Below are 22,500 nucleotides of genomic sequence, written 5' to 3' on the forward strand. Positions count from 1 at the left end.
ACTCTAACTATTCAAATTACACTCCTCCACTAGCTTCCAGACTGGGCTACCCGTGAAACAACATGTTGACTTGTACTTGCCTCTGAACTCTCTAAACTTATCAGGAATTACACCTTCCCTCCACTAGCTTCCAGACTGTTCAGAGATGCACCAACATACAACCTTAGACACCCCCCACCCAACCAGGCTTTGCAGCACAGACTGTGCTATCTCAGTCTTTGGTCCTAAACTCTGGGAATCTCTCCTTTATTTTCTTAAAGGTCATTCCTCTTACCCATTGTCTGTCCACAATTAAAAGCACATTTCAAGACTAGGAAAATGCAACTGCTATCTGTCTGGTCATATAACTTAATTTCTTCATTCCCTTCTGTTTACATACCTTGCTTTGACACTATTCTTGATTGTGATTCTTTCAGCTTGCCAGCTGTGATGGCACTCTATAGTACATGTATGTCTTGTGTTTTTTCAGTCATTCTGTATGTAATGTCAGTTATCTATTTCTTTTGTATTCTCAAGCAGGCTAAGATGTTTATTTTCTATATAATATATGTATGTAGTGTATTTTGTCATTCATTCTTTATATAATGTCATGTGCCAGTAGTGTTTTCCCGGGCTGAAACTGAAATGGATGCGGTGGGATCTGTGCTTTAAATTGGTTAACAAATTCAGAATAAAATAAGTAAGTAATAACCAGTTGAAATTTTACCACCATTTATCATGTTAAAAAATCATCAAAAACTAGGTACATTGTTCAGAGTAAAAATCTACCTCACTGATACAGCCTGAAGATGTACTGCCATCTCTCCTGTATGCTGCCCCAGTCTTTACTTTCAAATGTCATAGCTGTCTAATCATGAGCAGTGTTATAATAAAATAGCCAATTTTGCAGTAAACTACAACAGTAGAACACACCACTGCCTAACCCTCAGAGAAATAAACTTGTTAGGACTACACATCACCTTGTTCTTTCTCAGCTAAGTGCAATACTCTGATTTCTCTGTAAGCCAGAAAATTACCCAGCCCTTAACAGCTTAATACAAAACTACTTCCCCAGTAACACTTTTACTCTGTAGATAAAAACCACTATAACCAATTCAGACCCCAAGCCATGGGCAGCAAAACAAAAGGAGGGAGAGTTGCAATATATGTATAAAAGACATACACACCTCTAGGCTGGTCAGACAGTATGATGCACAGGAAATTCTCTAGGTGCAATTAACTATTGACAATACCCCTATTCAAATCATAGCTAGCTAGAGGTCTCCAACTCTGACTCAAGGTGCCAACTCCACCTATCTGGACCTCTTCGAATCTATCAAGATTCAACCCTTTACCCTGATCCTGGGTGACTTTAACTATGCAACCATAGACTGGAAGAAATACTCATGCCAAAACACAAATGCCCAGAGATTCCTTGATTTTGTCAATGCAAATGCCTTGGACCAGTTGGTTGACACCTCCACAAGAGGTGAAAATATGTTGGACTTGGTATTAACCAACATGAGTAACCGCTGCAGCATCCCTATAGTGTCATCATCTCTGGTAAGATCTGACAACAAATCAGTCAGTTTCGAAGTCACCATCTCCCCTGACCCCACCACCTAGGGTCAGACAAAAAACAACTTCTCCAAAGCTGATTACAGCCTTCTGAGGGAAGTTATAAACACCTTCACAGCCCCCCCCCCCACAGAAACTAGCGCATATGTCCAAACTTGCACCAAAGGTACTGTATGAGCATTTATATAGCTGCATGGAATCAGGAATACCAGACAGGATGAAGTCATCATCCTCAAGGAAAAGTAAACCTGTCTGGTGGACATCTACAATAAATAAACTCCATAATAAAAGGAAAAATTGCTATCCAGGATTAAGAAGGAGCAGATGTATAATTGGAAGCAATCTCTCCTTAGCCTGAACAAGCAAATAATAGCACTAGTGAAATCCTCCAAAGCAAACTTAGAGTCCAAACTGGCCACAACTACTAAAGACAATTGTAAGGCTTTCTTCACATATGTCTGTAGTCTCAAGGGAAGCACCCAGATCTGCTCAGAAGGTGGATAAGGATACCACATACACAAACCCTGTAGATACAGCCAATGTGCTGGCAGACAAGTTCAGAGAAAACTTCACTCCTTTGTCATCAATTCCTCTAGTGTTGTGGACATCCTCCAAGAGGGTCACACCCAAACAAATGACTGGTGTCAGAAACATGGCCTCAAACTGAATGCCAAAAAATGCATCATCATCCTTTTTGGGGAGAATGATGTCCCCACAGATTATCACATTGATAACAAGGCATGAAGCATGCAGTCAGTTGTGAGGGAGTTGGGAACCTAGGTTGATAGCAAACTGACTTTTGACCACCATATTGCCTCCGTTGTATGGAAAGCTTTCTACATGACCCACCTCGTTAGTAAGGGTATCTCATCCTTGTATTCTTCCCTTATAATACTTATTATTGAATACAGTGCCCCTTTCGGCATGTACCTCACAAAGCACATGCAACAGCTGGAGAGACCACAGAGATTCCTCACCAAAAGAATCCAGGGCCTCAAACATCTACCCTACACAGATAGGCTAAAAGCCCTGTCCCTCTACTCAGTCTCCTACAGACTCCTCAGAGGTGACCTCGGTCTGGCATACAAAACAATCTCAGACCCTGCTCTGGGTCTGCTGAATATCCGCAAGTCAAGCTCCACTTGAGTAACCCCCACGCGAAACCTCAACCTGGTCTGTGACATCAATAGGACTTGTTGGCCGGACAGATTTGTGTCCCAGAGACTCCCCCTTTTGTGGAATAGACTCCCTCTCCATGTAAAGCAGAGTACCTCATTAAACCTTTTTAAGTGCAACCTGGATAACTGGACGAGGAACAGAAAATACACCCCTGGGATTCCAGCTTTGTCCCTGCTGGACAGTGGCATAGGGTGCTGACATGTTGGAACATGGGCTAAATTCTAGGCTAGGCTTGTAAGGTCCTCAGTGCCAATAGCCTAGTAACTTCCTATGATCCTGTGAATACTGCAGGTGACTCGCTGTATTCAAATAGTGTAGTGGAACCATATCCCACTTCCGCTGAAATCCATTCTGAATGCAGATTCATTTAAAACGCAACTAAAATTTCACCCATCGAATCACTGGATCTGGTCCTCTACATTTCCAGGATAAATGCCACTGTTATCTTGTGCTTGCCATATTTTCAAACCATTTTTCTTCTTTTTGAATCATATGTCCCAAAACCAGTCTTCGCCAGTACTTTAATTGTTCTACTAGCATTTCCCAGCTCTTTCTGTTATTTTGTGACTCTTCTCACCCTCACCTCTAAACTTCTAATATAAACCTTATCATAGCCATATAAATAATTGTCTCTAACCTGCTTTATAACCCTACCTGTTAACTACAATATTAAAATTTTCTGCTCCAGCTATTTCCTTCCCTCATCTCCATTTCTTTGAATGTATAAGCACTAAACACATCATCTTTTATCTGACAAACCCACTAATACATTTCTTCAAATGCTCAATGTTCAACATCTGCTAATGTATAAATATCTTTTATATTGTAATATTGCCTCTTTTTCATTTCAAAGTAATCTAATAAGCAGATGTATGTGCATCTTAATGTGCATTAATGTCTGTTCATGTGTATTACTGACTTTTAGTTTAAAAATGTTTGTGATGTGATGGATCTTTTCACCTTGGGCCTTAGCTGAAAATATGTTTTTGAATAAACCCAGTAAGACAAACTCATTAAGCAAAAGGAAAAACATAAATTAATAAGAATTTGCAACATTTTCCAGAAATAAATGGAAGCCAGACTCCTTGGTCTTGGTTTTCCACTGTTTTTTGTTTCTAGACCCTTGTTATGATGTAGATGTAGTATTGTTTCCCTTTTCTTATGGGTTCAGCTGTGAATATGAAGGACTTTTCTTGCATAACAATGGGCTTCTGCTTACCTCATTCACCTTTGAGCTTTACAAGTACCGTGCTTGCCTAGTTCCTCTTCCCTAAGAAACAAGAGTAGGCTGTAATTGCCAAGTCCGTTTTTGAGTAGGCTGTAATTGCCAAGTCCATTTTTCTCAACTGCTCTTGTAGCCCTGCTGTTTTTCATCTTTCAGTAACTGGTGATTTCTTTTGTGGAGGTTCACTGTAATATTTATTAATCAAAAATATGGTTTGTCTGTCGTATGTGTTCTTCCTTCCAGGACAGAGTTTTCATTTTCATCAGCGCTGTGCTATTATCCCCAAAAAGGCCTGCACTTGCCTTATGTCATTGTTATGTGGAATTTTGATTGGCACATTTATATGTAACCTGTATAGCTAGAAACCTTCTTTCTTTCCTTTCAATGACCTCAGTGCTTCACATCTTCCTTTCAACTGCAGATTGGCTTGCAACCATTTATTGTTTTTCTTCATGTACGTCCAATTAGTTGTTAATAAATTATTACACTTTATTTATTTTGGATAGGTGGTCACCACCTTTATATAACACAAGTAAATGTGTTTTATCTCCTGTATTTAAAAAAAATGGGTAATTGGGTTAGATGAAAAAAGAGGAAAATAAAGTGGTAAACCCCCCCAAAATGGTCTACAAAGAAGGCAGCATCAGGCTTAGAAAAAAGTAAATCCTCCAGTTCCTGCTCTTATTCTTGTGAAGGTGCTAAAAGTTCCAAAGTTCTCCTCACTGACTTCATTGCTATCAAAAGAAAACACTTTAAACCCCTTTTTTGCTGTCTTGGTATTTCTCTGTGATCATGTCTGATCCAAAGGCTTTACTGGTGGATAATCATAACATTTTAGCACAGTTTAATCATTCTGGGTTTGCCAGAGCTGCACCTAATTCAGACCATGTTGATGTTGCCTTCTTTTGGTTATAAAATCTTTGCAAGGTAGTATTCAATGTATTGCACCGAGTCACACTGAAACAGTAGGGACCTGTGTCTGCACCTTCACTGGACTAAGATTGTCTAAGAAATATGAAGTTTTGTAGGTAACTCTGGAGATTTAGAAGGGTTAAAAAGGGGGGGGGGGCAAACTCTTTCCTTTGATGTAGTGAGAGGGATAATTAAGTAATGCAATTTCTTCTCTTCACTTATGATTCTAATAATGGCAGTTTTTCCTCTTTGGTATTCATGGTCTCCAGCACATTTTCTTTTTTGGATGATATGACAATACTGATGGTGATGCTAGCAGTAATATGAGTAACAGTGAAATGTTTCTGAAAGAGCATTTCTGTTGTAATAATAGTCTGCTGTGCTTAGAGCAGTGACTTGTTATCATAGTTCTATATTAGGAACAGAAGGCAGCTGCTCACTCTTCAAGGCTCCATATAATGCTGGCATAAATCTAATGTTGGCCTTCATGGCGGTATGATCACAGCTGATGAGAACACTGGACAGGAAAGAAGGCACATCTGGAGTGTAAACTCATTTGCTGAGATTTAATATTACAGTGGCAATATGCTTTTATGGTAAGTACCTTGTACACATCTGTTCTTTACACAAGGCATGGGTAGATATACTTAAGCCATGCCTCTAATTAGTGATGTTTCTTACACTTTAATGTACTAAGATTCCCCTTTTCCCCCACCTATGCAAACACAGAGAAGCATGTGTCTTCTTGATGAATGGTTTTCTTGGATCATTTCACTTATCTGATCAGTAAATAGATTTTACTGCTACTCTGTCTTAAGTCTGCAAATTAGGGACATGTAGAGAATGTATTGCAAATGATCATAAGCTAGGTTGCTGTTGTGCTTTCTCTGGTGGCCTCTGTTACTCTCATTTTGGCATTTTTTTGTTGTTTTTAGGTAAAGCCTCAGTTCCAGGAAATTCTGAGACTATCTGAAGAGAACATTGGTGAGTCTAACAGACTTTGCATGAATTGCCCTGTTTTGCAAATCCCAGAACAAACTAGATGTAGAGCAGCTGACTATGCTTCGTAATTCCTTGTAAACAGTAGGTCTTTGAAGTGGGTAGGTTGACTTAGTCTTACATTTCATTGCTGTACAAGGTTGTTCGATCTGCCTCAGCTCAGCTTTCTCCGGATAAAAAAATAAGTTGCTCATAACAAAGGTTTTAAGACCTTAGGTCTTAAGAACGTTGAAAGCCATTGCTGCCTAGATATTCTCTTCTGACCCCTGCATATATGTGCATTTTATTTTTTACATTCTCTTGAACTGTTGCTGGGTAGCACAGTGATGCAACGGTTACTGCTGCTGTCTTACAGTACTTGCTTCTACGGTTCATTTCTCAGCTTGGATATTGTCTGAATGGAGTTTGCACATCTCTGCATGGTTTTTCAGCAAGTGCCAAGGGTTGTTTCACTTGTGCTGTAGGTGAATTGGCATTCCTCCATGTTATCCATAGGTGTGCACACCATGAGTGTGGGTGTGTGAGTGCATCTTGCAAGTGACTTTCTTTTGCTCTGTTCAGGATTCTGTCTTTTGCCCACTGAGTGCCTGGATAGGATCCAGCTCCCCTAACACTCTGCATTGAATTAAGTGGGTAATTGGCAAATGATTGAAAGGAAGAATGAACTTTTGACTTTCCTTATTTTATTGGGAAGTTGGAAAACATTACACAAACCTTTTTTATTGATGTCAATGTCTTGTTTTGGGGACAAATGACCAGACCTGGCTATAATTTGATAGAAATTGTTGTTTAAAGCTAGACACTTGGAGACCCAGATCACAGCTAAACACTTCATATCAAAGCAATCTTCAGAAGATAGATTTGTTAACTTAGTTTCATGATCAGGTTATCTTGCCTTATGTTTTTTTTTATGTAATAGAAGAACAATAAACCAAAAAGACAGATTGTCTCGCAAAGTAGTAAATGTATTCAATAAACTGCAACACTGCAACGCTTTTGAGTACAGGACTCTTTCTACTCAAAAGCTTTGCAGTGTTGCAGTTTATCGCCAGGGTATTTGTTGTCCTAATATAGTGCTGTAGTGAACTGACCACATTTAAATTATCTGGAAATTCTGGCTTTTGAAGCATTCTAAGGGACAGCTGTGATTTCTATGCTTCTAGGCAGATCAGAGGCAAATGTAGCTTTTTATGCTAGGTACATTGATGTCTGTTTAATAGGGTCATAAAGTATTAGTGAGAATATGACGTTTCTAGAGAAGTTTTGATAGCAGGATTGCAGAAGCCACTGTTTCTTGAATCATTTATTAGAAAATGATTGGCTGTGTAGATGTTGATCTGTTTTTGTGATGATATTCTGGATATGGTGTTTAAATTTTAAGTCTTAGTTAAGTTGTATTCCCAGATACATGGCATAACTGACAGGTCTGATACTGTCAATTTTCATTCTATCCTCAACTTATGGGTTCAGATCTGATCCTCTGCTCCAACTCGGCCATTACTAAAGCTCATGACAGCCAAAACTTCCGAGCTTCTCCCTTACCTGTAATGCACCAACCCCAAGTTTCCTCAGATCTTGTTTGCCGCTTTCCGCGAAGTATGTGGTTGGCCTAGCTCTTGAGCTTTTTCAGATAAGTTATTAGTATTATCTTCTAATTCTCTATAATTTTCATATGTTTCTTGTCCCTTACCTTTCTCTTTAATTATCGTACAGTGTGTACTACTTAAATTATTATTGTTAGTGATTTCATTCATTTCTACACTTCCTGGTAGTGTTTCTTCCTACCCTCTGTCTTAAAAAAAAAATGTTCTTATTTCATTTTCTCTTTGATAGTTGCCAGTATTGTGGCAGAAAAAGGCCCTGCTAGTTTTAAAAAGTGTGTTGTGTGATACAAACTACCAGTGTCAGATGCCCACATTGTTTGTTTACTCTCTTGGGCTTTTACATTTTCAAGAGGATTGTTCCATCTGTCATGGGTTCAATCCTAGGGCGCTTGTAGAAAGAAAGAATAAGCTTATTTTGAAAGGCTTACTACTTTCTGCTTTTGTAGAGGCAATATCTGGAGATCAAGCTCCCAAAAGTAAAAGTAAACAGTTGAAAACTTCATCTCTGAAACTATCTGCATCATTCACCCCGGTTGTAGAGCCATCCAGGAAAATATATAAACTGGATGCTACCTCACCCTCCAGTCCGAAAAAGAAAAAAATTGATGGACCCGACTACCTTGGATCCGACAAAAAAGCTATTGGATCCCACTTCCTGAGCCAACTTTCTCTTTCCAGGGCTAAATGTTTACCGTCCTTTGATCAAATGCCTTCAAGGGTGCCCATACACTTAAAACACAGGAACACTGCCTAGACCACAGCAGACAGGGATAGAAAACCAAACTTAAAACTACTTGTCAAGAGCTTTATTTAACCATGCAAAATCTGAAGGTAATGCTACTCAATGCTAGAAGTCTAAACCTCAAAATGCACTCTCTTGAGGTACTCCTAAAAATGGAGAACATCGATATCTGTGCAGTAACTGAGATCTGGTTCAAGGCTCCAGAGAGCACCCCTGCAATACCAGGCTACAACTCTTACCACACTTTTCAGTCACCAAACCAGGACCGAAACATTAAAGGTGGAGGGATGTCCATATTTCCATATTCACCAAGAATATGCACACCAGGCTAGTTGCCCAACACAATGCGTCTGAAATTCTCCAGGTGCAACTAACACTAGGTAAGATTGCAATCCAAATTTTAGCTTGCTACAGATCCCCCACCATGCCCCAAGATTCTCACTACACCTTTCTAAACATACTGGAAAATATTAAGCTATAACCAAACACCGTAATACTGGGTGATTTCAACTACCCTGCCATTAACTGGGAAAACTACTCATGTACCAACACCTTTGCCCAACAGTTCTTGGAATTCATAAATTCCAACACCCTGGATCAACTAATCCTTAGTCCCACCAGGGGCTCCAGTATCCTAGACCTGTTCATTACCAACATGGGAAATCAGTGCTCCACACCTATGTTCACCCCCTTGTTGGTCAGGTCTGACTATAAGCTAATCACCCTTGACATCACATCCCACCCCACCCCTCCAGTAAGGAAACTTCCATAAAAAACTTCTCCAAAGCCAACTTAATGCTACTCAAGTCAGAAGTGACAAACTTCATGACACCCATGCAGACAGGAGCTGAAAGTTCGACTGCTGAATCCTACACTAAGGCACTGTATGAGCACATCCACTCGTGCATGAATCGTGCCATCCCCAATAGAACCAAGACGCTCTTCTCCAAAAAAAGGAAGCCAATCTGGTGGTCCCTTGCCATAAACAAACTTTACAACAAAAGGAAGAAACTGTTGCAGAAAAGAGGAAAATCTCAGGATGAAAAAAACTCCCTTACCAGCCTCAGTAAGAATCTGAGATCCCTCATAAAATTCTCCAAAGCTAGTTACGAAAATAAAATTGCCAAAAATTCCAAAGACAACCACAAGGCATTATATAGCTATGTCAAGAATCTAACTGACAGTGCTCAGATCTGCTCTGAGCTACAACAGAATGGCATTAAATATACTTATCCCAAGGATATTGCGGATATCCTGGCAGATCGATTCAATGCAAACTTCACCCCCCCCCTCTCACCTCCTAAAGGGCCCATCTCAGTACTGAAAGATTGCAAAATTCAGGTAATAACGGCCACACAGGTAAAAAAACGCACTCTCCAATTCTAAGAATACAGCATCCATGGGACCAGCCGACATCCCAGGCTGTGTATTAGATGAACTACAAAATGAACTGGCACCTCACCTGAGTGTCATGTTTAGTCATAGCCTCACCTCAGAATTCATGCCCACTGAGTGGCACACAGCTGCAGTTATCCCACTCCACAAGGGGAGAATACACCTTGGATCCCGAGAACTACCGCCCCATCAGTCTGACGAGCCTGATCTTCAAGGCCATGGAATGTATTGTCATGGAACTTATAAACAAAGACATTGGCATCCTTCAAACACTGGACCCCATGCAGTTTGGGTTTGTGAAGGGCCGATCTTGTCTCCTGAACCTGATTGACTTCCTCGAATCAGTCTCCAGTGCCGTGGGCAGGGGTAAGGTGGTCCACACAGCCTATCTGGACCTCGCCAAGGCCTTCGACACCGTCCCCCACTCTGGAATCATAGATAAACTTACTAAGCTGGGCATTAATCCCTATGTCACTCGATGGGTTGCCAACTGGCTTACTGACCGAATCCACACTGTAAAAGTAGCCGACTCCAAATCCAGCTCCAGACAAGTGACAAGTGGAGTACCTCAGGGTTCAGTCCTGGGACCGCTCTTGTTTGGCATCTACTTCTCTGAAGTACAGGCCAACACTAAGGGACTCTGGATAACAAAGTTCGCAGATGACTGCAAACTGGGAGCCATTATTGAATCCCCAAATGATGTGGATATTCTACAAAAGGGCCTTACAGAAACACATGCTTGGTGCCAGAGCCGTGGGCTCAAGCTCAATGCCAAGAAATGTGTAGTTATCCCCTTTGGGGAAAAAACATGTACCCGTGAATTATCACATAGGTGGCAGTACACTAAACACCGAAAGTGTGACAAGAGACTTAGGGACACAGGTGGACAGTGGGCAAACCTTCAATAACCACATCGCCACAACAGTCAGGAAATCCTTCTATGTGGCATACCTCATCACTAAGGTTTTTCATCCAGAAAAAATGAGGTCATTGTCCCACTGTACTCATCCCTCATTAGACCCATTATAGAATACAACGCCCCGTTTGGTATGCATCTTTCAAGGCATCTGCAACAACTGGAAAGGCTGCAGAAATACCTCACTAAAAGAATCACAGGCCTAAAACAGATGCCCGATGCTGACCGTCTAAAAAAAAAAAACTCCAGCTATACTCTCGCATATCGTCTACTCGGAGGCAATCTCTGCTTAACGTACAAGGCCATGTCAAACCCAGAGCTGTTGGACATGCTACACTTAAAGAAATCCCAATCCCTCAGAGACGCATGCTCCAGGGATCTAAACCTTGTCACCACAATGAACAAAACATGCTGGAGGGATAGGTTCCTAACCCAGAGACTCCCCAGACTCTGAAATAGACTGCCCATACATGTCAAGCAGAGCACCTCTTTGGCCCTCTTCAAAAGTAACCTTGATAATTGGATGGGAGATAGGAATTCACCCCGGGGATCACGTCAGTCTCCCTGCTAGACAGGCGGGGATCACGTCAGTCTCCCTGCTAGACAGGGGTCCTGCGAAGTAAATACTGTGGGAAGAAATAGCGAAGGAATTGTTATGACTAAGCTTGTGTAGGCCCTATGGCCGATAGCCTAGTACCAACCTATGAACCTATAAATGCTTTTTTTCCTGGTTCAGTAGAACTTCATCAGAACTAAATTATTAAAATCTAGCACTAATTTATATAATGAGAGCACCAATTACTTATTAAAAAACACATCACATGTCTATATATTAACATGTTTCTAAAAATGCATACAAAATGTGAAACACTTTATAAAACCATATATAATATTGTAAAACATAGTAAGTCACTTAAAACACATTTTAATTACTTAACTTCATGTCTTATTTTTAAAATGGGATGCAAAGAACAGGATTCATGTAACCCAGGATGAACTGTAGCATTTAATCTTATCTGCCACTGTAATTCCCTAACATTAAGATGTTCACCCGTAATTTTACCCTGAGTGTCCTTTTTGGAGCTTCACCGATCTAGGTCTCCTCTGTATTTCACGGAGGAAGTTGTGGAGAGAGTGGTGCGGAAGATCCTCTCGGTGCAGAGTCAGACAGATGTCTTATTGGCCCCTACCCCCTCTGGTCAGGATGTCCATACTTTGAATACACCCCCACTTCAAATTCCTCCTCTGATTCCTTCAGGTATTTCAGAGTTCCTGGGTTTGAGCCTTCTGGCTCTGTCTGGCTCGGATCCGAAGATAGCAGGGCTGTCAGAACCATAGCTTCCCTGTCAGATCCGAGGTGCTGGAGTCGACTCTGAAGTTGTCTGAGCCATCTCTGCATCTCAGAGCCTCTGCACTGGATAGCTAGGCTCTGGCTTCCACTTTGGGAGATTGCTTTCGGAGCTAGGGACGACAGCAGCCCAGAAGCTTGTCTTTTTGGAGCTGAGGTCTTCTCTTTCTCCAGAACGATCAGCCTTCAAGGTTGTGAAGAGGGTTTTTTTCTGCCCCGTCAGACTGGACAAATCTAAACCCCTCGAATCTTCAATCTTCTATCTTGATGTCTCTGCACATGGAGCCATTACTCTTTACCACAGGGACACCCAGTCTGAGACCTCCAGGCTTCCCAGCAGGGTAGGTATTGCAGTTTCTACCGATACCTCCCCAGAGCATCCCATTAAGGAAGTGCAAGAAGAAGCACTTGGACTCTCCTCAAGAGTCAGTCATGGAGGGTACGGACTTCAATGAAGGTGAAAGGTCTCCACGATCACTTTCTGAAGATGTCTCATCTGGAAACTTCCTTGAGATCTTAAAACAGAGAGGTGGTTGGAAACCCAGCAACCCTTCATCGGAGGGGTCTGTATTCCTAGAGGCTTTCGATACTGGCTTGTCTGCCTCCTGGGTTACTCTGCCTGCCGACCAGCTTATTAAATTGGTCTCTCATCAAGCATGGAAGGAACCTGGCACAGGTAAACCCATACCCAGGAGACCGGAAAAGATTGTGGCACCACCTTCATATAAGCGGTTTTACGATAAAAGGGTGGCTGTTGATGCCATGATCTTGGCGGCAGCCACTGCAAAGGAACTTTCCTAAGAGAGTTCCACTGTTCATCCTCTTAACAGGAAGTCTAAGCCACTGGACAGGTTTGGAAAGCGTATCTAAGCTTCATCCTTAAGGTCACTGAATTATTTGGCACATTTTGCAAGGTTACAGAGGAATTTGATTAAGGAGCTGTCAAATACCCTCTGAGGATCCTTTTCTGCAGAGGTCCAATCATCCGTGACTTCTCAGTTGGCTACCGTGCAATCTATTTTGAATTCATCCATGAGGCTCATTTCACACGTAGCCAAAGGAACCTCAAGGGCATTGGGTTCAGGCATTTCCATCAGGAGACATGCCTGGATGTGCTTATGTGGTTTTGCAGAGCCCTTCAAGTCTTTGTCAGTTCTACTTTTGATGGCATGTCTTTGTTTGGTCCCAAAGAGAAGAGCAAATTATCCAGGTGTGAGAAATATGGAAGACCATGTCTGCAGTGGGCGTATGTTTTTCGACCCTATGAGATCATTTTTAAGGAATCAGTGAGGTGGTTGGAAGATGTAGTTCAGGAAATCCCAGGATCTTTTCCAGGACATGTGTAGAGAAAGTTCCCCCTGGGGCAGAGGGATGAACTCCAGTGGTTGACGCTGCCCCTGTGGCAGAGGAGGCTCGCAAAATATGGATCCAGAGATTCTTTCTTGGGAAGACCTTACCAGTGCTCCTGAAAGGAAGCCCGATTGTCCGCATCCGGAGGCAATTGGGGGTCAATTATCCCTCCAACAGAGAGCCTGGCTAGACATAAAAGAGACTTGGGTGCAGAGGAATATTTCCAGAGGCTATATAATACCCTTTTCCCTTCCACCTCCAATCTGAAGGAAATCCTTGATGATCCACCCAATCAGAGGGAAGAAGCAGAAATTCTAATACAAAAGCTGCTAGAAAAAAAGTCATCCAAGAGGTCCCACAAGACTAGATAGAATCCAGAACTTGTAAAACCACATGTCTCCAAGCCAAGCGTTACTGAGATGGAGGGAAGCTTCTCTGCTTATCAGTGGGAGTGGAAGCTCTGAGCAGTATATCTGTCGCTAAAGGAGTGGTTTCAGCTCAGAAAATGTATTTTTATTGGCCATTTTGGGCTATTTATATCCTTTTCATCTTTCTGTTTAAAAAAACTGTGTTTGTGCAACGCGCAGCATTGCTTAGCTAAGGTAAAACCATTACTGGTGCCCAAAGTTCTGCTCTTCAGTTTTTGCCTTAGACCTTGTAAACCTTCATCTCTGAGCACTCAAATTAGACCTTAAATCCAGCACTTGCTCAGAACGTCTTGTAGCATTTATTGCAAGTTCACCCACTGCCACTAGCACTAACTTTCCATAAAGGAAACAAAAAGCTTCAGTACTTAATCTAAGCATAAATAACTCTGTACTTAAAAAGCTGATAACTTTTCCAGGCATGTCCAGAAGCCGGTTTCTGATGCTTTCTCCTCGTTAACCTGCTGAACCTGGGCATCCTGAGGCAATGCAGCAATTGCCTCGTACACAGACAACCCTCTCCACCTACCTCCAAACACAGCCACTTGTGTGAGATGCAAGTACATAGCCAAACTTGAGGCTTCACTCTCTCAATCCAAGACTGAGTCAGCCAGTCAGGAGGAGAAGGTCAACACACACATCACATCACAAACAACATATAGCCCCCCGTTAGCACACCACCACTATCACATAGCAACAGAGACCTCTAAGGCACAAATGCAAGCAACCATCCCATCCAAGCATAACCCACAATGCACATATCCCTCACAACCAGTGTGCCACTCAAGCTAAGCCAAGCCCCTAAGGCAGAACACTGTACCAAACACATTAGTCATAGGTGACTCAGTTGTAAGGCCCACTCACTAGGCTGAATAAGGAGAAAGTCATGGTCAGCTGTCTGTCGGATGCCAGGATTCGCCACATAATTTCTGGTGTCATTCTAAGGGGATCGTCTGCTTGGGATGACATGATAGACTGACCTCGATGCTTTGCCAGAGACGGCCTGTATCTGTCACCCCTGGGATTCCGGATATCGGCCAAGGCCCTTGCCACCCCTATAGTACCTTTTTTAGGCAATGCCCTGAAGACAAATTTACCACCATAACATTTGCTAGTAAACGCATCCTAAGGGTTATGCTACTCAATGCTAGAAGTCTAAACCTCAAAATGCACTCGCTCGAGACACTCCTCAAACTGGAGAACATTGACATCTGTGCAGTAACAGAGACCTGGTCCAAGGCTGCTGAGAGTACCCCTGTGCTACCAAGTTACAATGCATATCACAACTTTCGGCCCCAAATCTGAACCATAGCCTTAAGGGATGTGATGACCGAACCCCCAAAGGCGGAGGTGTATCCATCTTCATAAAAGATACACACCTCCAGACTTGTTGCCCAACATAACACATCAGAAATACTTCAGGTACAGTTATCACTGGACAGAATTGCAGTCCATGTTGTAGCCTGCTACAGATCCCCTACAATGTCCCAGAACTCCCCCTCTGCATTCCTGGACACTCTGGAAAACATCAAAGTCCAACCTAATTCCCTTATTCTGGGAGACTTTAACTACCCCTCCATTAGTTGGAACAACTACTCCTACTCCAACCCTTTTGCCCGTTTCCTGGAATTCATCAACTCCAATGCCTTGGACCATCTCTTCCTCACCCCCACTGGGGAAACAACATTCTTGACCTAGACTGCTGCTCTCCTCCTTTGATAAACCCCTCCCTGCTCTGATTCGACCACAAGTTAATCACCATTGATATCCAAATCCCGCCCCTACCCCCGAAAAAGGAAACCACAGTGAAAAACTTCTCCAAAGCTAATTTTGTGCTAAGTGGCAAGCTTCACGTCATCCATAGAAATGGGGAATGGGAGTATGGCTGCTGAATCATACAGCAAGGCACTTTATGAGCACTTACATTGCACAATTTCATAGATAGGGCCATACCAAACAGTCCTCTAAAAAAAAGGTAAGCCAATCTGGTGGACGCTGACATTAACAAACTCTACAACAGAAGGAAAAACTGTTGCAGAAAAGGGGTGTAAAGTCTGATGAATGGAAAAATTCCCTTGAAAAGCTTAGTAAAAGACTGAGATGCTTCATCAAATCCACCAAAACTAGTTACGAAAGCAAAATTGCTACAGATACTAAGGACAACCACAAGGCATTCTTTGGTTATGTCAAGAATCTGCATAATAATATGCAGATTTACTGAGCTACAGCACCATATATACTGAACCAACTGATATTGCCAATATCTTGGCAGACAGGTTTAGTGTGAACTTTACTCCCGTCACCCCCCCCCCCCAAAGGGGGCCCATCCACATACCCGTGGAATACCAACTGCCTATTATCACGACTGCACAAGTAGAAACCGCACTGACCAAAGCTAAGAATACAGTTTCCATGGGACCAGATAATATACCGGGTTGTGTCCTACACGATTTACAAAAAGAACTGGCACTACACCCGAGTGCACTGTTTAACTACAGCCTCAGTTTTGGCTTTATCCCCACTGAGTGGTGCACTGCTACAGTCATCTCACTCCACAAAGGGGTGCGACTACTGCCCCATCAGCTTGATGAGCCTGATCTGTAAGGCTATGGAACGTATTATTACGGATCTTATAAATAAGGATATAGGGAACCTTCAAACCCTGGACCCCACGCAGTTTGGGTTTGTGAATGGCAGATCATGTCTGCTCAATCTGATAGACTTCTTCGAAGCGGTCACCAGAGCAGTGGATGAAGGCAAGGCTGTATCCACACAGCCTACCTCGATCTAGCCAAAGCCTTTGACAACCATCCCACACTCTGGAATCATTGATAAGCTCACTAATGTGGGCATTAACCTGTACATCATTGGATGGGTTGCCAACTGGCTCAGTGACAGAACCCACATGGTGAAAGTAGCTGGCTCCAAACTGACTACCGGGCAGTTACAAGTGGAGTCCCACAGGGATTGGTTCCGAGTCCTCTCCTATTTGGTATCTAATTCTCTGAAGTTTAAGCCAACACCAAGGGACTCTGGTTAACCAAATTTGCGGATGACTGCAAACTGGGAGCTATTATTGATTCTCAAACGGATGTGGGCATCCTACAAAAAGGCCCAACGGAAACCAACGACTGGTGCCAAAACCGTGGCCTTAGGCTCAATGCCAAAAACTGCATAGTCATTCCCCTCAGGAAAAATACGGTGCCTACAAACTACCCTATCGAAGGGAACCCACTTAACTCTGAAGGTGTTAAAAGGGATCTACAGACAGCCACATCGCCACTGTAGTTAGGAAGTGCCTCTACGTGACACATCTCATCACAAAAGGTTTCTCATCCAGGAAAAAAAAAGTCATTATCTCTCTCTACTCGATCCTCATCAGACCCATTATAGAGTACAATGCCCCATTTAGCATGTACTTCACTAGACACCTCCAACAACTGGAAAGGCCACAGAAGTTTCTCACTCAGAGGATCTTAGGACTTCAACATGTGCCTTATAGACTTAAACTTAAACTTTACTCTGTCTCATATTGCCTACTTAGAGGCAGTCTCTGCTTGACATACAGAGCCATGTCTGTGTCAGTTTTGCTAGTCATGCTTCATCTAAAAAAATCCCAATCCCTCCGTGCTACTTGTTCCAAAGACCTCAACCTTACCACATTAAACAGAACCTGCTGGAGGGATAGGTTCCTAACCCAGACACTTCCAATACTCTGAAATAAACTTCCCATTCACGTCAAGCAGAGCACCTCACTGGCCCTCTTCAAGAGAAATCTTGATGAGTGGATGGTTAATAGGAAATTCACCCCGGGGAATCACTTCAGTCGCATTGCTAGATAGGGGCACAGGGAACTAACGTCTGGTAAGCCAGATGACTGGGAACACTATTGGGCTAGGCTTGCATTGGCTTCAGGGCCGTTAGCCTAGTACTTGCCTATGAACCTATGCCAAGTGAATCATTACAATTGCAGATACAAAATGAACTTATTTATTAAAACAAGAAAGAATTGCTCTTCTCACAAGAAAAATTACTAAGAATCCAGAACTTACTCAAGGTTTTTTTTAGTGCCAAAGAAAACGGGGGACTGAAGAACAATTTTGGATCTCAGCAACTTGAACAGTTGACTGTTCCCTTTGTGTAGTGGAAATACTGTGCTCTGCTTCCACAGCTGAGGTACAGTAAATTCTGTGATGTTGCAGTGGATTAGAGTAATTGGGTAGGAAAGTTTAGGTCATTAATTTTTTATTTCATTCTTGGTGGTACTTTGTTAATTCAAATCATAGTCAGAAGGAAGTAAAATTTGCACCCAAACTCAATGATTGCAATCATGGATAGGTTTACTACCTGAAGCTGAACACGTGTCACTGCATTCCAGAACTGCAAAATTGCAAGAAACCACTGTACATCTTCAGTGTGTCAAACACAACAATTATTTCAGTATTCTCTAGATGTTCATATTGATCAAACCTGCAGTAGCCTTAGCTGTATGGGTTATATCCTGCCATGGATATAACAGCCAGCCAGCTTCCAAAGCTTCAGGACACTTTCCACTAGCCCAGTAAGGCAGCTCAAGCTGAGCTGAGTAGTAAGACAGGTTTGAGTGCCAAGCCCTTCAGAGCTTTCCTGCTGCCGAACAGTAAGCTCCATTGAGGCTTTCGAGGCTTGACAGTCTGCTTGTTCTGTTCTTTTGCTGAGTAAATACGTTCCCTTTGGGGATGAAACCTTCCATTTTAAAAATTGTTTGTGTAGTAACACTTTCCTGTTCAGGGAAGTTATTTTAAAGTTAGGAGTTTGTGTTTTAATGGAGTGTCATGAGACTGTATTGTACTTTTAAAACAGGAACACACTTTTTTTCCCTATCAGTTTAAAATTTGCTTAAAGTATTTAAAAACATTTTTTTCCTGTGGCGAATTTATTTCACATTTTGTGATTGGCAGAGTGTTTAAAAGTGGTTTTACTGTTTTTTGTGTGTGTTTTTTTCCTGAAAAAAGAAACAGAACTAAGCATGTATCCACTCCTCTTGAAATTTTCTTGAACAGGAGTAGTTTCCTTGATCTGGCTCAGAGTTTAATTCAGGCAATTGATCCTTCTTATAAAGTAGCTTCTGTTAAAAACAAGAGGGATGCCTCTTTTCCTGAAGAGATTCAAGATTCTGAATCCAGACAGGAAGATGAAGGGACAGATGCATGGTTTCTCCTCAGATTTGTGATTCAGACTCCGAGGAGAACTCAGTTTCTGATTCCCCTGTAAGCATTTTCTCTGAGACTATTTCCAGTGTGTGCCAGTCTTTTCCTTGGTGGAAAACTGAGGTTTCTCAGTCCCTCAGAAAATAGTATGAGCTGCTGCAGAAGGAATTACCAGAACCTTCACCCATTCCTCAGTTCTGTCAGCTTTGGAGGATGTGTCACTTCCTGCAGTTTTCCTGATGGTCAGCAGCTGCCCCTAAAAAGACTGATTGTATAAAGTTCCTCAGTCATTTATGTTTTTATACACTCTTCCCAAACCTGTCACAGCAGCTGTAGCTTTAGTTAATCCTACTTCTGTTAAACTTTTAGTTAATTCATTTCCAATCCTACTCTTTCTAATAAGGATGTGAAGTTTATAAGTATGGGAAAAAAGTGTATGCTTCTGCTACTGTAATTTTCAGAATTTTGAATTGTTAGGCTGATATCTTAAGGTTTATTCTAATTGTGAACGTATGAGGAATGTTTTGTCTGCACTTTCTTCTTGTGATTGCTTTGAAAAATTTAGTTTTTTTTTTTTCTGTTGTACAAGTCATTACTCATTGTTTAGTGTGTATGACTCAGTTGCTACTTCCAGGGCTATGGACACTGGTACTGTTTTTGAGGATGTTGGCCTGGCTGTGTTCCCACGGCCTCCCAGATTATGTGAAAGTGAAATTTCAAATTCTCCATTGGATAGAGAGTTAGTGTTTGCCCTCTCTGATGCAGAGGTGACCAACTGTGATGAAAAAGGTAAGCTTATACAGGGAATCTCTAAGATTTTTCAGCCCTTCATTTTCAAAATTTCTAATCGATTCTCAAACCCCTCAATTCAGTTTTGACAAAAAACAATATAAATAGACTCAACAAAATGCAGGTAAACAGACATTTAAGAAGAAATAGCAAGAGTGTTCCCAAGTGAATTCTTGAATCTCCCAAAATCAAGGACAGTCCAACAAGCCAGAATGACTATTTAAGGGGCCTTATCCCTCCCCCCCCCCCCAACCACCACTACTACCCTGGCAGCCCCATTTCTCTTGCAGAACATCTGAAGCTCCACTTTTCTCTTCAGGTCTGAAGATGATTCATCAGTGTTACAGATGGCAGTGGGAGGAAATTCCTCCTTTCCTTGGGGTAATCCCTCGTCCATCAGACAAGACTACTATTACAGCCTGTCCTTCATCCCATGCTGACTCAGGGAGTGATAAACCCAGTTCCTCTTTCCAAGCTGGGAAAGGGTTTTTATTCAATGATGTTTTTAGTGACAACGAAAGAAAATGCTTGGAGTCCAGTTCAGGATCTTTCTTTCCTAAATCTTGTTTGTGATAGTGTCCGAGTTCAGAATGATGCCATTTCACAACCTGCTACCTCTTCTTCCTCATTCAAGTTTCCTGATGACACGTGATTTAAAAGATACTTATCACCACTTACCTGTTTATCCAGACTTCACGCATTTCTTAATGTTTTGTGTGGCTGGATCACATTATCAGTCCTCTGCCTTACCCTTTGGACTGTCCACTGCACAAAGAGTGTTCACAAAATGTCTAGCTCCAGTTATAGCTCATTGCAGACTACAGGGTATCCACATTTATCCATACTTAGTTAACTTGCTTATCTTTGCAGAGTCTTTTTCGAAGTGGTAGGAATCTCTCACTTGGATGAAAGATCTCTTACAGAAGCTGGAATTCCAAGACAACATTCAAATGTCTTCTTGACACCTACACACAGGATTGTATTTCTGGGGTGTCAGCTAAACACCTCTGTTCAAAGAGCTTTTTCTCCACAGGAAAAAAAGATCTATATCTAGATTTTATTTCTAATGTTTTCCACTCAGGCTTTGGTCACCATGCAAGAGTACCTCAGGATTTTGGGTCTCATGGCATCTGTGATTCTCATGAAACCCCTCACAAGACTCCACATGTGAAAGAAACATTGGTATCTAAAGTCTCTCTGATACTAGCACCAACATCCTTTGTCTTTTCAAATGCCAGTGCTGGGGTTGATAAATCATATGGTGGAGACAGCAGATATCTCAAAAAACAGAAGCAGCAAAACAAACTAAATAAATAAAAGCGGTTCCCAAAGGTTTAAGCGTCGGGCTCTTTCCTACTGGTTTACAGCATGACTCTGTTTTGTACACTGAATTAGTTAACTTTATTTATAAATGTGGGCTCGAGCTTTTAATTAAACATAACAACAGTGAACTGGAACTGTTATTCAAAGACCTTGCAATTCTAGACTCTGCCATCCCTGAGGATCATGAGTATAGCAACATGAAATGTGAACATTACAGGATTTACACTAGCATTGACCAGCACATAACAAAACTGAAAGCTGGTAAACTGAACAAGCTGGACAGGGATGTACAGGATTATGCTAATAGTATGACCTACCCTAAACCTCCTGGTTCATACAAAAAATTTAAAGCCCCACGAGGGGAAAGTGACAAACAATTACCACACCCTCCTAAAGTAACTGGCAATGATGAATGTAGATTTGAAGAGACTGACTATGTGATTTTAAACTATGATGCTGAATTCCCAGAACTCAGGAGAAGTGAAAGAATTAGGAACAAAAGCCATTACAATAATAGGCAGCATTCACAGGGCGGCTACCAACCACAGGTTTTTCAGGGGGCCAGGCCAAAGAACAGAAACTGGAGAGCTTAGCATCTCCACCAGTGCCTTCTGGTCTCCATGTTAATGTTAATGACTCCTTCATTAATGTAAGCACCCCAACACCAGTGGACTCTATTCAAAAAGCAGGTATCTATACAGTGGTTTTTAACCACCAAAAAGACTTTTCAGTACACAATTATTCTACTTTATGTATAAATGAAACTACAGCTGATTTATTGTCTAAGGGAATGTCTTTTGTACCTGGTAAGAGATTTAATGTTGTAGACACTATGTTAGATCTGAAACTTTATTTAAGAAAGTTGAATTTGACCTTACTACATGGTACTAGATCCCAAACTAATGTCAGTGAAGGCAGCATGTTTAAGATCAGTTCTACCTACACCCCCGCTTTGCACCCGAAACTAGCAATGTATGAAAAAGTTTGTGAACTAGATCTGTATAATTTAAATAAGAGCAAATACAGGCCAGCTCAAACACTTTACAACATGAACCAAAGTGAACATAATTGTTTGTTGGAACTGCAAGAACATGACGTCAGGGTTATGAAACCTGACAAAGGGGGAGGGGATGTAATCATGGACTCTTCCACATACAGTGACAAAATGTTGGCTATGTTAGACACAGGAAATTACACGGAAGTTTCCCTTAATGAATTAAATGCAGCATATAGGAAAATCTACAGCCAACTCATTGACATATTTCTAGAAAGAAGAATAGACCTTTCTTTACATAACTATCTTAACATCATTACCCCAAGGATAACAGTGTTCTTTGGTATTCCCAAAATCCACAAGAACCTATCAGATCCACCTATGAGACCCTTAGTGGATGGAAGACACTCCATTACCACTGCTTGCACACAATTTTTAGACCATGAGCTGAAGAAAATATTGTGTAATGAAAGCCAAATTTGTAAAGACTCTTGGGCTTTTTTAGAACAAGTGAACAAAACCAGATATGACGCAAGTGACATTATGGTCACTA

The 22,500-nt window shown here is 41.7% G+C and overlaps 1 protein-coding gene across 1 annotated transcript in view; it reads left to right on the plus strand.

Annotated features, from left to right (window-relative positions):
• RELCH (RAB11 binding and LisH domain, coiled-coil and HEAT repeat containing) overlaps positions 1-22,500 on the plus strand; it is a gene marked incomplete in the record, with an annotated part of 1,574,926 nt that overhangs the window by 1,092,435 nt on the left and 459,991 nt on the right. Inside the window, 1 exon segment of the mRNA XM_044065183.1 lies at positions 5,809-5,857. Within this exon segment, the coding sequence (XP_043921118.1) occupies positions 5,809-5,857 (49 nt within the window).

Source organism: Protopterus annectens, chromosome 3.part0 (genome assembly GCF_019279795.1).
Source record: "Protopterus annectens isolate FY-2018-M chromosome 3.part0, PAN1.0, whole genome shotgun sequence".
Taxonomy (NCBI): domain Eukaryota; kingdom Metazoa; phylum Chordata; order Ceratodontiformes; family Protopteridae; genus Protopterus; species Protopterus annectens.